The sequence below is a fragment of the Rana temporaria genome, chromosome 1 (genome assembly GCF_905171775.1).
Source record: "Rana temporaria chromosome 1, aRanTem1.1, whole genome shotgun sequence".
Classification (NCBI taxonomy): Eukaryota; Metazoa; Chordata; class Amphibia; order Anura; family Ranidae; genus Rana; species Rana temporaria.
This window is the reverse complement of record NC_053489.1, coordinates 402,299,430-402,314,237: the sequence shown is the minus strand read 5'-3', so window position 1 is coordinate 402,314,237 and position 14,808 is coordinate 402,299,430. Positions and strand designations below refer to the sequence as shown.

The 14,808-nt window shown below is 46.5% G+C and overlaps 1 protein-coding gene across 1 annotated transcript in view; it reads left to right on the top strand.

Annotated features, from left to right (window-relative positions):
• LOC120913440 (phospholipid-transporting ATPase IC-like) overlaps nt 1-14,808 on the top strand; it is a 181,892-nt gene that overhangs the window by 24,126 nt on the left and 142,958 nt on the right. The window contains exon 5 of the mRNA XM_040323369.1: nt 6,328-6,486. Coding sequence (XP_040179303.1) covers nt 6,328-6,486 — 159 coding nt within the window. The remainder of the gene's footprint in view (nt 1-6,327; nt 6,487-14,808) is intronic.

Genomic DNA, 14,808 nt, shown 5'->3' with positions numbered 1-14,808 from the left:
GTGTCTGAAAACATACTGCATTTGCCCATGAAATAAAACTGGCGTTTTCCATCTGTCCTTACTGAAAGACCTTCAGATAATTCTTATGCTTTTGTTCCTGTGCATCAGCATCCTATTATCTGACGTGATTCCTTTGCTGAACCCCATCTTTTTCTGCTATCATGTTTTTGCCTTGTTACTTCAGTGATTCAATATAGTAGCTACCTTGCCAGCCCCTGCCTGCTTTCTGACCTTGTCCTGCTTACTGTCTGGTACCTCACCTTTTCTCTTTACCTGTATATGACAGAATCTCACCTGTGTTAACATCTTGTTAGCTCCCACCAGCTATTGTCTTATGAGCAAGGTGGACTTAAAGTGATTGTAAAGGTTGTGATTTAAAAACAAAAATAACAAACAGTACAAATATGCTATACTTACCTTCTCTGTGTAAGGGTTTTGCACAGAGCAGCCCTGATCCTCTTCATTGTGGGTCCCCTGCTAGCGGTCCTGGCTCCACCACCAATAGTAAGCCTCTTGCTATGGGGCCACCTGAGCAGGCTCTCTCCTGAGTTGCACTCCTGTGAATGGAATTGTCCATTCACACACAGAGTGTAGCTTGGACCCACCCCCTGCTCTCTCCTAATTGACTTACTGACTGTGATTGACAGCAGTAGGAGCCAATGACTCCCACTGCTGTGTGAGCCAATGAGGCGAGAGAGACCCTGAAGAGCCGTTGTTCTCATGCACATCGTTGGATCAAGAAGGGGCTCAGGTAAGTATAAGGAGGACTGGGGGGAAGCGGCTCCCAGAAGTTTTTTTTACCTTAATGCATAAATGCATTAAGGTAAAAAACTTCTGCCTTTAGAACCACTTTAAAGCAATATTAATCCAGTCACTTCCTAATCATTATACCCATTTCACCCTCCCTTCCCTATTCCCTTGTACGGTGCAGTTTTCCCACACATTCCACCTCTGGCTGAGACCTGAGATAATGTTTAGAACTACTTTACTTATGGTTTCTGGTGGTTTCAGTTCTTGTTCTTGTTGATGAAGATCATCATTGCCTCTATCTCATACCAATATGTTTACCTGAGAAAGTCCTATTGCTTAGGTCTGTTCTCCTGCCAATGACTTACATTATATCTGTTTACTATTGCTGTATGGTCTTATACCTTTGCCCTATTGACAACCCCTGCACAGGTTATTGTTTGAATAGCCTGTTTGTTACTGCCTGAACTTTTTCAATACAAATATTGAAATATAAAGCAGTATTAAATATATTGAAAGTTTACCAAGCATTTAAAGTAGAACTTTTTTTACATTTCTCACATTTCCTGTGAACAAAGCCTGTCATTTACATGCCCTACTGGATCACAGTAGTCAAGGACTGAGCGGCGCTGACATGTCATTATGTGAGCATGCTCGGTCCTAGAAGAATGCCTTCCCCTTTGCCGCTGCTAGAAGATGAGAAAGTCCTAGTGATGTCCTCAACACTGCAAGGTTAGTTTAGAAAAAAATGCACTGCTGTTACTCATCCACATTGTTTAATTTTGGTCTAAGAGAAAGATCATCCAAGGTAAACGATATGTATCTTTCTTGTTAGCTTTAATAAGATATAATGTCACAAACGCCAGAGGAATCGTCACATTTTGGTTTTGGTTAATCACAGTATGTGTTGTCTTTACATACATATAAATCCAATGTTGTGTTTTTGAAATTTGAACTGACTTGACTGGCAAACTGCAGGTCAAGACCCCCAAAAAGCAGCATGCGGGAGATTATTCCAGTGTACTTCAAAACAAATATAGAGACTTAAAATAGTACCAGCAAAAAAAAGACCAAGTAGTACACCGAGTTGGCCCCATTTTTTAAAAAAAATGTTTGTATAGATCTGTGTTTCAGTCATGTCTATCCTTTCCCTTCTTTTCTCCATATTTAGTTCCTGAAGTCTCTCCTGATATGTTTTATTCATGAGGCCTCGTACACACGACCATTTTCCTCGACAGAATCCATCAAGAAACTTGGTGGCAGAGCTTTTTTGCCGAGGAAAACGGTCGTGTGTATGTTTTTCATCGAGAAAACTGTAGTTCTCTTTTTCCTCGACGGGAGTCTCAATTTCCTCGTCGAGCTGGTTTTCGACGAGAAACATGTTCGCGTGTATGCTAAGAAACCCACGCATGCTCAGAATAAAGTATGAGACGGGAGCGCACCTTCGGTAAAAGTAGCGTTTGTAATGGAGATAGCACATTTGTCACGCTTTAACAGTCTGAAAAGTGCAAATTGTCTCTTACCTAACTTTTACTTAACACGCAGTAACATGAGATTAGCAAAAGCAGCCCCAAGGGTTGTGCCAGTGGAATCGAACTTCCCCTGCCGTTGTATGTGTTGTACGTCACCACGTTTGAGAACGAGGAGATTTGGTCTTGACCGTGTGTACGCAAAGCAAGCTTGTCAAGTTTCTCGACAAGCCTAACAAGGAACTCGTCGAGTAAAACGATGTTTCATTTACGACGAGTTCCTCGGTCGTGTGTACGAGGCCCCAGACCTTTCACCATTTTGCTGCCTGTCTCTGGATTTGTAGAACTGGACACAGTATTCTAAATTAGGTCTAATGAAATATCTACAGGTGAAACCCGAAAAATTTGAATATCGTGCAAAAGTTCATTTATTTCACTAATGCAACTTAAAAGGTGAAACTAATATATGAGATCGACTCATTACATGCAAATAAAGATAGTTCAAGCCGTGATTTGTCATAATTGTGATGATTGATGGCTTACAGCTCATAAAAACCCCACATCTACAATCTCAGAAAATTTTAATATTGTGAAAAGGTGCAATATTCTAGGCTCAAAGTGTCCCACTCTAATCAGCTAATTAAGCCATAACACCTGCAAAGGGTTCCTGAGCCTTTAAATGGTCTCTCAGTCTGGTTCAGTAGGAATCACAATCATGGGAAAGACTGCTGACCTGACAGGTGTGCAGAAAACCATCATTGAAACCCTCCATAAGGAGGGAAAGCTTCAAAAGGTAATTGCAAAAGAAGTTGGATGTTCCCAAAGTGCTGTATCAAAGCACATTAATAGAAAGTTATGTGCAGGGAAAAGTGTGGAAGAAAAAGATGCACAAGCAGCAGGGATGACCGCAGCCTGGAGAGGATTGTCAGGAAAAGGCCATTCAAAAGTTTTGGGGACTTTCACAAGGCGTGGACTGAGGCTGGAGTCAAGAGTGCATCAAGAGCCACCACACACACAGACGAATCCTGGACATGGGCCTCAAATGTAGTATTCCTTTTGTCAAGCCACTCCTGAACAACAAACAACGTCAGAAGGGCTTAAGAAAAACAGGGCCTGGTCTGTTTCTCAGTGGTCCAAAGTCCTCTTTTCTGATTAGAGCAAATTTTGCACCTCATTTGGAAAACAAGGACCCAGATTATGGAGGAAGAATAGAGAGGCACACACTGCAAGATGCTTGAAGTTCAGTGTGAAGTTTCCATAGTGTGTGTTGATTTGGGGAGCCATGTCATCTGCTGTTGTTGGTCCAATGTGCTTCATTAAGTCCAGGGTCAACGCAGCCATCTACCAGAAGATTTTGGAGCACTTCATGCTTCCTTCTGCAGACGAGCTCTATGGGGATGCTGACTTCATTTTCCAGCAGGACACTGCCAAAAGCCCCAAAACCTGGGTCAATGACCATGGGATTACTGTGATTGATTGGCCAGCAAACTCACCTGACCTGAACCCCATAGAGAATCTATGGGGCATTGCCAAGAGAAAGATGAGAGACACGAGACCGAACAATGCAGAAGAGCTGAAGGCCGCTATTGAAGCATCCTGGTCTTCCATAACACCTCAGCAGTGCCACAGGCTGATAGCTTCCATGCCACACTGCATTGAGGTAGCAATTGCTGCAAAAGGGGCCCAAACCAAGTACTGAGTACATATGCATGCTTATACTTGTAGCACTAGCCCCGAAGGAGCTGCTGGTTTAGATTTGGGGCTGCCATTACCTTACTGTTCCGTGCACTCGTCTCAGAGGTTCTCCTTGAAGAAGTGGTTAAAGGAAGAAATGTCTGCACCAAACACCAAGTCTCTTTTTCTTACCCTGCAGAGAGGGTTTTTATTAAAAACAACTTCAGAAAAGAGGGATGGAGGTTTAGGGAGAACAGCCGTTTCCACTCTGGACTCAGCGACCCCCAGATAGGCCCACTCTCACTGGTCTAGCAGCCGGTGCGAATTGTAGAACGTGTTTGATAGTCTCTGCCACAGACTAGGTGAATTGTAGAACTCAGCTCTCCGTGCCAGGTTCTTTCAGCCGTTCCGGCAGCACTGTGAGGTAAACTTTGAAATCCGGACATATCCTCCAATTGAGTCCTCAATTGCTCGGTCCCTTCCAGCAGGTAAGGCGACACAGGATCGTCCCTGGATCAGTAGGCCCCAGCAGCTCCTGGGCCTACATCTCAGTTGCGAGGCCTCAGGCCAACATGGCCCCGAGGCGGTAACTACCAATACATCCCTGAGGCCAGGAGGGACGAACCCCACAAAATGGTGTCTGGCCCTTAAGTACCTTCTCCCAGAATGCACAGCGAGTTAACCACGCCCTCTGGGCCGCTTCTGGGAAAGAGATACCCAATGCATCCAGCCTGTTGCCTTTCCAACTCTGACCCCCACCGTCAGAGGGAAAATCATGCAACCAACTAAACAGAGCCATGAATTTGGACAAAATCTCTCTGGGCCAAACTACTGCCCAGGCAACTAAAATTTCAACACATAGTGCCCACTCATTGGAAGCAGGGCGCTACATACTTTTCAGAGGTCCGATATTGTTTTATGTACAATCCTTGTTTTATGCATGTAGTATTCAAATTTTCAGAGATTGTGGATTTGGGGTTTTGGCATGAGCTGTAAGCCATATTCATCACAATTATGACAAATCAAGGCTTGAACTATCTTGCCTTGCATGTAATGAGTCTATCTCATATATTAGGCCCCGTACACATGGCCGAGGAACTCGACGTGCCAAGCACGTCGAGTTCCTCGTCGAGTTCTGGGATGAAGCCGCCGAGGAGCTCGGCGGGCCGCCTTCTCCCATAGAACAACGAGAAAATAGAGAACATGTTCTCTATTTTCTCGTCGAGCTCCTCGGCGGCTCCATCGAGCCAAAACTGTACAGACGACAGAGTTTCTCGGCAGAATCCGGGTTTTGACCGAGTTTCTCGGTGAATTCTGCCGAGAAACTCTGTCGTGTGTACGGGGCCTTAGTTTCACCTTTTGAGTTGCATTAGTGAAATGAAGGAACCTCTGCACGATATTCAAATTTTTCGAGTTTCACCTGTATACTGTATAAGGGAATTGGGACCTCCTTCCTCTTTCTGGTCACCCCTCTAGTGATGCTGACCAAAGTGTTGGTAGGAGCAGATTCTATTGGAATCAGTGGCTTTTCTGATGCCAACACATTTAGGCTTTCACTCTTAGGCCTCGTACACACAACCGGTTTTCTCTGCAAAAACCAGCAAGAAAACTGCTTCTTGCCGAGATTACCGTTCATGTGTACGAGGCTTTTTTTAGGTTTCTCGTCAGGAAATCTGCCCAGAATCTCAACGAGAAAAAAAGAGAACCTGCGCTCTCTTTTCTCGTCGAGATTCTTGTCGGCCTGTTTCCCGACGAGAAACCCGAGTGTGTATACTTACCTGTCGCCGTTGAAACCCACGCATGCTCGAAAAGACTTTGACGCATGCGCGGTAGCTTCCATGGCATAGGTAGGGTGAAGCAAGAGGACGGCGATGTGACGGGCGCATGCTCGTCATACGCAATGACATCACCGCGTTCTTGCCTTTCAAGAGAACCGCGGTTCTTTTGAAAAGGTCAGTGTGTACACTCGGGCGGCAAGAGATTCTTGCCAAGAATCTCGTCAGGGAAAACAATGTTTTTTTCCTGACGAGAGTCTTGCCAGTGTGTACAGGGCCTAAAATGTAGCAAAATTCATGAAAAGGATCCACTATGGACTTTAGTCCAAATAATGTGCAAAAGATAGACAAATACTGCATCCAAATGTCCTTTTCATAATCCTCACTATACTGAAAAATCATAACACATTTTAGATACTCTTCTTCTAAAAAAAATAGGAAGTGTAATGCAGTATTCATTTTTTCATCATTTTCAGCACAGTTATATATGTGCCACCTATTTCTACATAATCATCCTTTTGAACATACTGTTGCTCTACATATTTTTTTTACCATTGGCTGAACTCTACACTGGAATTAGAAATTGCATGGTTGTTTCCTTCAATTTACAGTACTAAAAATTACAGTTTCTTTTTTAAAGTCTTCTGTCTATATATGTATAGGTGTGATCACATGCGAAGCTCCAAATGCCCGCATAAACAGCTTTGTGGGGGTCCTGGACTGGAAAGAAAAAAAGTATCCCCTTAATACTGACAACCTTCTCATGAGAGACTGCAGGATCCGCAACACTTCACGTTGTTATGGGCTTGTCATTTATGCAGGTCTGTAAAACTATCTCTTTTATTCATGACATGGGCATTCCCATACCAAAGCATGAAATAACCTGGTTTATATTACAGTTTAAAGAATAATACCAGAGCAACTCTGATACAAATTTATACAGCAAAATATAACTTCAATGCAGAATTCTCCTAAAATTTGTGCTAAAACAAGAACAAAAATCTTAGTTAAAAGTATACCTAAACAGCAATGGTCCCTGGTGAAAAAACACATACCAAACAGTCCTTTGGCAATATCAAAATATTCAAAGTGCTATTCTGTTAACCCATGTGTTATGACTGTGGTATATTGCCTTGTTAATCTATCTTTCTGCTCTGAAATTATAATACCGTAATTCTGTGTAGGTTTTTCATTCCATGTGTTTAAAATTTTATGTCGTTTTAACACAATCTCTAGAGCTTTACGGAACATGCTGAAGCTGTATGAATAATATTCATATTGACAGACACCTATTAATTAACAATAACATTTATAGAAAACCTCCATAGGTAATTTCTGTGAATTTGGGGAATCACTGGAAAGGATCCTTGGGTACTGAGCTATGAGTAACTAATTCAGAAAGGAATGCGAGAATTAAACTTTCCTGTTATTTGAAATGTGTTGCCTATGTCTACTACTGTATAGGTATCAAAAGGTAATGTTTGTTAGGGACAAAATTATGAAGTGGACTTTTGTTTAAGGGGTGGTATTTTAGGGTTTTCATTTCTTTTTTGGGTTTCTGTTTGTTTTAAACTGATAGGTTCTTTTCCTTTGGGTTTGAAGTGCTTAAAGCAAAGCATTCACTTGTTACTGCCCATCTAATCTTTAACCAGCTGCCGACCATGTCACGCAGATGGCACTGGTGGACGAAATCCTGTCTGGGTACGTCCTACCCATTTTCGGCCACCAGAGGGAGCGCTCCCGCTGCACGGCGGGGGACCCGATGTGCGTGGCTGGCAGACACGAGCGCCAGCACAGGGATTTCTGTGTGTAAACACAGAAATCCCTGTGCTGTCAGAGGAGAGGAGCCCTATCGTTTCTTCCTACGAAGTAGGAAAAATTATAGGGCTTCTCTCCTAGTCACTCACATCCCCACACAGTTAGAACATACAGAGTGAACACGTATTTAACCCCTTGATCTCCCCCTAGTGTTAACCCCTTCCTTGCCAGTGACATTTGCACAGTAATCAGTGCATTTTTATAGCACTGATCGCTGCATAAATGCCAATGGTCCCCAAAAAAAGTGTCAAAAGTATCCGATCTGTCGCATTGTCGCAGTGCTGCTAAAAATTGCAGATCACCGCCATTACTAGTAAAATGGCAACGAGTAAGGCTTTCAAAATATTGGTCTGACAGTAACATGGGTGGTTTCCCAGAGGTGGAAGCAGAGAAACTAAGGACAGCCAACCGGGCTCGGCAGATTAGCCAATATGTATATATTCAACAAACCTAATCATCTCCAGGATCCTTATCCGGATTCGCATCCATTCGGTGGTGATAACAATAATTGCCCTGTGGCTTGCAGGCAATGATACCCATGGATACAGTCTCAGATCCGAGAACTTCCTATTCTCCTTCCTTCCTGAGATTCAACACCTCATACAGCGTGGCCAACTGTATCTTCCAAATTCATACAAGTTATATCTAGATACAGGAGACCAAGAAGTGGAGGTCTCATTGTTAGTTTTTGAAATCCAATGGAGGTCAGGGCGCCTACTCCAGACTTCAAGTACATCAGCTACGAAAAGAACCTACAGAATTTAAATTATGGAATTCTCTGTTCCTTACTGTAAGGAATGAATTGTATACAAGCAAGCATAGAGACGGCATTAAAGGATACTTGAAACTCAGTCGTGTCTTCACTCTCTGGGATCCAGTAACGGTTGCATATTTCAGCAACCAATTCCGAAAGACCTAGGCAGGTTATTGTTTCCCCCGGGGGGTCTTCCAAATAGTGTGAGACACATTATCTCACTCTCCATTTAGAGGGACAAGACATCCTAAATATGGCCAGTAACATGGAATAAGTATTTCTTTTGGCAAATACAGTATGTAGAGTAGGTCTAGAACAGGGGTCTCAAAGTACCGGCCTGCGGGCCATTTGCGGCCCGCGGACCGGTTTTAAATGGCCCGCGGGTGCCGCGGAAGTGTAGATCGAGGTGCATGAAGAGTAGCGCAGGAAGCGTCTGTCATAATTTCACTTGTCTCTCATGTCACACTGCTACTCCCCGGCGGCCCCTCCTCTCTTCTCGTCCATCCCCGTTTGCTTGTGACATTATCTGAGATGGACGAGAAGAGAGGGGGGGCTGCCGGGGAGTAGCAGCGTGACATGAGAGACAAGTGAACTTATGACAGACGCTTCCTGCGCTACTCTGCCTTTGAAGAAAACAACAAGTAAATGCTGACCTGTGCCCTGGTGTACTCTCATCTGCCCTGATGTGCTCTCATGTGCCCTGATTGTGCCCTAATGTGCTCTCATGTGCCCTGATGTGCTTTCATGTGCCCTGATGTGCTCTCATGTGCCCTGATGTGCTCTCATGTGCTTTCATGTGCCCTGATGTGCCCTGATGTGCTCTCATGTGCCCTGATGTGCTTTCATGTGCCCTGATGTGCTCTCATGTGCCCTGATGTGCTTTCATGTGCCCTGATGTGCTCTCATGTGCCCTGATTGTGCCCTAATGTGCTCTCATGTGATCTGATGTGCTTTCATGTGCCCTGATGTGCTCTCATGTGCCCTGATGTGCTCCCATGTGCCCTGATGTGCTCTCATGTGCCCTGATGTGCTACCATGCACCCTGATGTGCTACCATGTGCCCTGATGTGCTCGCATGTGCCCTGATTGTGCCCTGATGTGCTCTCATGTGCCCTGATGTGCTACCATGCGCCCTGATGTGCTACCATGTGCCCTGATGTGCTCGCATGTGCCCTGATTGTGCCCTCATGTGCCCTGATTGTGCCCTAATGTGCTCTCATGTGATCTGATGTGCTTTCATGTGCCCTGATGTGCTCTCATGTGCCCTGATGTGCTCCCATGTGCCCTGATGTGCTCTCATGTGCCCTGATGTGCTACCATGCGCCCTGATGTGCTACCATGTGCCCTGATGTGCTCCCATGTGCCCTGATGTGCTCTCATGTGCCCTGATGTGCTACCATGCGCCCTGATGTGCTACCATGTGCCCTGATGTGCTCGCATGTGCCCTGATTGTGCCCTCATGTGCTCTCATGTGCCCTGGTGTTCCCTGATTGTGCCCTGATGTGCTCTCATGTGCCCTGATGTGCTCTCATGTGCCCTGATGTGCTCTCATGTGCCCTGATTGTGCCCTAATGTGCTCTCATGTGCCCTGATGTGCTTTCATGTGCCCTGATTGTGCCCTGATGTGCTCTCATGTGCCCTGATGTGCTCTCATGTGCCCTAATGTGCTCTCATGTGCCCCGATGTGCTCTCATGTGCCCTGATGTGCTTTCATGTGCCCTGATGTGCTCTCATGTGCCCTGATGTGCTCTCATGTGCCCTGATTGTGCCCTAATGTGCTCTCATGTGCCCTGATGTGCTTTCATGTGCCCTGATGTGCTCTCATGTGCCCTGATGTGCTCCCATGTGCCCTGATGTGCTCTCATGTGCCCTGATGTGCTACCATGCGCCCTGATGTGCTACCATGTGCCCTGATGTGCTCGCATGTGCCCTGATTGTGCCCTCATGTGCTCTCATGTGCCCTGGTGTTCCCTGATTGTGCCCTGATGTGCTCTCATGTGCCCTGATGTGCTCTCATGTGCCCTGATTGTGCCCTAATGTGCTCTCATGTGCCCTGATGTGCTTTCATGTGCCCTGATTGTGCCCTGATGTGCTCTCATGTGCCCTGATGTGCTCCCATGTGCCCTGATGTGCTCCCATGCGCCCTGATGTGCTCTCATGTGCCCTGATGTGCTCCCATGTGCCCTGATGTGCTGTCATGTGCCCTGATTGTGCCATCATGTGCCCTGGTGTGCCCTGATTGTGCCCTGATGTGCTCTGAATGTGCCCTGATGTGCTCTCATGTGCCCTGATTGTGCCCTGATGTGCCCCATGTACCCTCATGTGCCCCAATGTGCCCTGATGTGCCCCATGTACCCTGATGTGCCTCATGTACCCTGATGTGCTGGGCCCCATGTGCCCTCATGTGCCCTCATGTGCCCTGATTGTGCCCTGATGTGCCCTGATTGTGCCATGGTGTGCTCGTATGTGCCCCATGTGCCCTGATATGCCCCATGTGCTCTGATTGTGCCCTGATGTGGCCCATGTACCCTGATGTACCATGGGGCACATGAGAGCACATCAGGGCACAATCAGGGAACATGGGGCACACCAGGGAACATGGGGCACATGAGAGCACATCAGGGCACATGGGGCACAGCACATCAGGACAGGGCACATGGCACATCAGGGTACAGGACATGGCACATCAGGGCACAGCACATCAGGACAGGGCACATGGCACATCAGGGTACAGGACATGGCACATCAGGGCACAGCACATCAGGACAGGGCACATCAGGGTACAGGGCACATGAAACAGCACATCAGGGTACAAAGCCCAGCACATCAGGGCACATGGCACATCAGGGTACAGGGCACATGAAACAGCACATCAGGGTACAAAGCCCAGCACATCAGGGTACCTTGATGTCCTCGGCTTTGTACCCTGATGTGCTGTTTCATGTGCCCTGTACCCTTATGTGCCATGTGCCCTGTCCTGATGTGCTGTGCCCTGATGTGCCATGTCCTGTACCCTGATGTGCCATGTGCCCTGATGTGCCATGTGCCCTGATGTGCTGTGCCCTGATGTGCTCTCATGTGCCCCATGTTCCCTGGTGTGCCCATGTTCCCTGATTGTGCCCTGATGTGCTCTCATGTGCCCCATGTGCCCTGGTGTGCTCGTATGTGCCCCATGTGCCCTGATATGCCCCATGTGCCCTGATGTGCTGTGATTGTGCCCAATGTACCCTGATGTGGCCCATGTACCCTGATGTGCCATGTGCCCCATGTACCCGGATGTGCCCCATGTACCCTGATGTGCTGTTTCATGTGCCCTGTACCCTGATGTGCCATGTGCCCTGTCCTGATGTGCTGTGCCCTGATGTGCCATGTCCTGCACTGTGCCATGTGCCCTGTCCTGATATGCCCTGCCCTGATGTGCCGTGCACCCTGATGTGGCCTGTTGTGCTGTACCCCTATGTGCTGTGCTCTGATGTGCCCTGTACCCTGATGTGCTGGGCTTTGTACCCTGATGAGCTGGACTTTGTACCCTGATGTGCTGGGCTTTGTACCCTGATGTGCGCTGTGCACTCATGTGTGCTGTGCCCTGTGCCATGATGTGCTGTACCCTGATGGTGAGTGGTCAGTGTGTAGTGTAGTGGTCAGTGTGCAGTGTAGTGGTCAGGGTTAATAATGCGTTCCCTGACACAGTACTGTTTTTGAAGTTTGAAAGTTTGCATGCGGCCCCCCATGGGATATGGAAACTTGTCTTGTGGCCCTCAGGTAATTTGAGTTTGAGACCCCTGGTCTAGAAGAATCTCAAACATCCAAGTGTCAAACCATAAACTACCTTGTTGCTGAAATGATCAGGCAAAATGGCTCTAGTCTCTTCCTCAACACTACACAAAGGTTGGTATATTTGCAACCTGAGTTAAAACATCATCATCATCATCATCCTTCTGGCAGATCCAAACTAAAGTGTTTGAAGTTCCACAAACATTAAAAAGAGATTCAAGGTTGAAGAGAGACATAAAATTAGCCCTTCTTCTAGGAGAAAAACGATAGACTCATCAGGCCTAACGGCATCGGTAAAGGACAATCTCGCTGTCCAACGAAGACAATCGCAGTTGTGCGGATAAAGTTAGTCAAAGCTTAGATGGATAGGACAAATCCATCAGATGAGGGCAGAGACAGCTCTTCCAAACTGGTTGCGCATCCATTGACGGAACTCCAAAATAGTTCCTCCAGAGTTAATATGTAAACTACGACCTGGTCTACATTCAACACGTTGTCTACATCTCAGTCATTAGAGGGGATAGATCTAATCCTCTTAAACACGTGAGCAGTACCCACCCTTGTTGTCTGGTGATTTGGTACATCCCATACGTATATGCTGTCATGCTGTGTCAGGAAAAGGGAAAATGTTATACTTACCTAACTGTAATTTTCCTTTTCTGATGCAAGCATGACAGCATACAGGTCCCCTCCCCCCAAAAAAAAAAAAAAAAAAAATGTAATAAAGGCCTTCGCAGTGATACTAAATTACAAGAATACTGCACGAAGGGAGGAGACCTACCTTTATAGTATAACCGGTCCTGATTGGGCAAGGAGGCGGAGCCCTTCCCATACGTATATGCTGTCATGCTTGCATCAGGAAAGGAAAATTACTGTTAGGTAAGTATAACATTTTCCCTTTTCTGGGGAAAAAAAGGATGCAAATTTTGTTTGGGTACATCGTCGCATGGCCGCGCAATTGTCAGTTAAAGCAACGCAGTGTCAAATTGTAAGAAGTGCTCTGGTCAGGAAGGGGGGTAAAACCTTCTGGGGCTGAAGCATGACTAAGCATCGTTTAAAAGGAAAACAAAATAAAAGTTAGGCATACACTAGTGAGGCCCTTTATCCCTGATTACACTATTTTATCATCTGTTTTCAATCGTGTAGTCAAGCCCTAACGAGTGCTCTTTGAATCCAGTGAATTTGGGCTTAGCCTTGCTGTTTAACCACTTCAATACTGGGCAATTTCCCCCCTTGTCCAGACCAATTTTCAGCTTTCAGCGCTGTTGCATTTTGAATGATAATTGTACGGTCATGTAACACTGTACCCAAACAAAATTTTTATTATTTCTTTCACACAAATAGAGCTTTCTTTTGGTCATATATGATCACCACTGTTTTTTTTTTGTGCTACAAATAAAAAAAGACCAAAAGTTTTTATTTATTTCTGTTACAAAACTTTGTTAAAAGGATGTATTCTCTTTCACTGATGGGCACTGATAAGGCTGCACTGATAGACTCTGATGAGACCGTACTGATTGGCACTGAGGTGATGAGGCACTTATATGCAACACTGATAGGCACTGATAGGCGGCACTGATAAGTAGCACTGATGGGCACTGGTATGCAGCACTGATGGGCACTGATAGGCACTCATAGGTAACACTGATAGGCACTCATAGGTGGCACTGATGGGTACTGGTAGGTGGCACTGGTGGGCACTTATAGGCACTGATCGATGGCACTGTTAGGCAGCACTGATTAGGAGGCACTGGAAGGCATCACTGATGGGCACTGAGTTCCATCCCTATTGGGTATTGATTGGCATCACTGGTGGTCCTGGGTGGGCATCCCTGGTGGTCCTGGGGGAAGCATCCTTGATGGGTCTGCACTGATAATCAATGTGCTGATTATCAGCGCAGCCCACCCTGTCAGGAGAGCAGCCTATCGACTTTCCTCTCCTCTACTCACGCCTGTCAGTGCGAGTGAAGGAAAAGCCGATAAACTGCTCTTCCTATTTGCACGGTGATTAGCTCTGATTGGACACAGCTGATCACGTGATAAAGAGCCTACGTCAGAGGCTCTTTACCAAGATCTGAGATGCGGTGTGCCAGAGCAACACACCACCCCACCAATCGGCACGCGCTAGCGGCTTATCCTGCTGGATGTCATATAATGCCCAGTCAGGATAACTGAACCACTTTAATCTGTGGTCTTTTAATTTGTGTAGTTAATAACACCCATCTGTACAGGTAAGGCCGCGTACACACGGGCAAACATGTACGATGAAACCGGTCCACCGGACCGTTTTCACCGTACATGTCTGCCCGGGGATTTCTGTACGATGGCTGTACTAACCATCGTACAGAAATCCGCGCGTAAACAATACGCGGGGCGTGTCCGCGCCGTCGCCGCAACGATGACGCGGCAATGTGGGCGGGCCTGCCAGTTAAATGCTTCCACGCATGCGTCGAAGTCATTCGACGCATGCGAGGGATGGCGGGCGCTCGGACATGTACGGTAGGTCTGTACAGACGACCGAACATGTCCGAGCGGGCAGGATTCCAGCGGACTGTTTTAAAACAAGTCCAGAAATATTTGCCCGCTGGGAAAAGGCCCGGCGGGCAAATGTTTGCTGGAATCCTGCACGCTCGGGCCTACACACGACCGAACATGTCTGCTGAAACTGGTCCGCGGACCAGTTTCAGCAGACATGTTCGGTCGTCTGTACGGCCCATAAAAGTACATTTTCAGCAATTCTCCCTCATTAAAAATGTCCTGCTGCTAGCTATTTTTGCATAAAGGGCCATATGCTGTC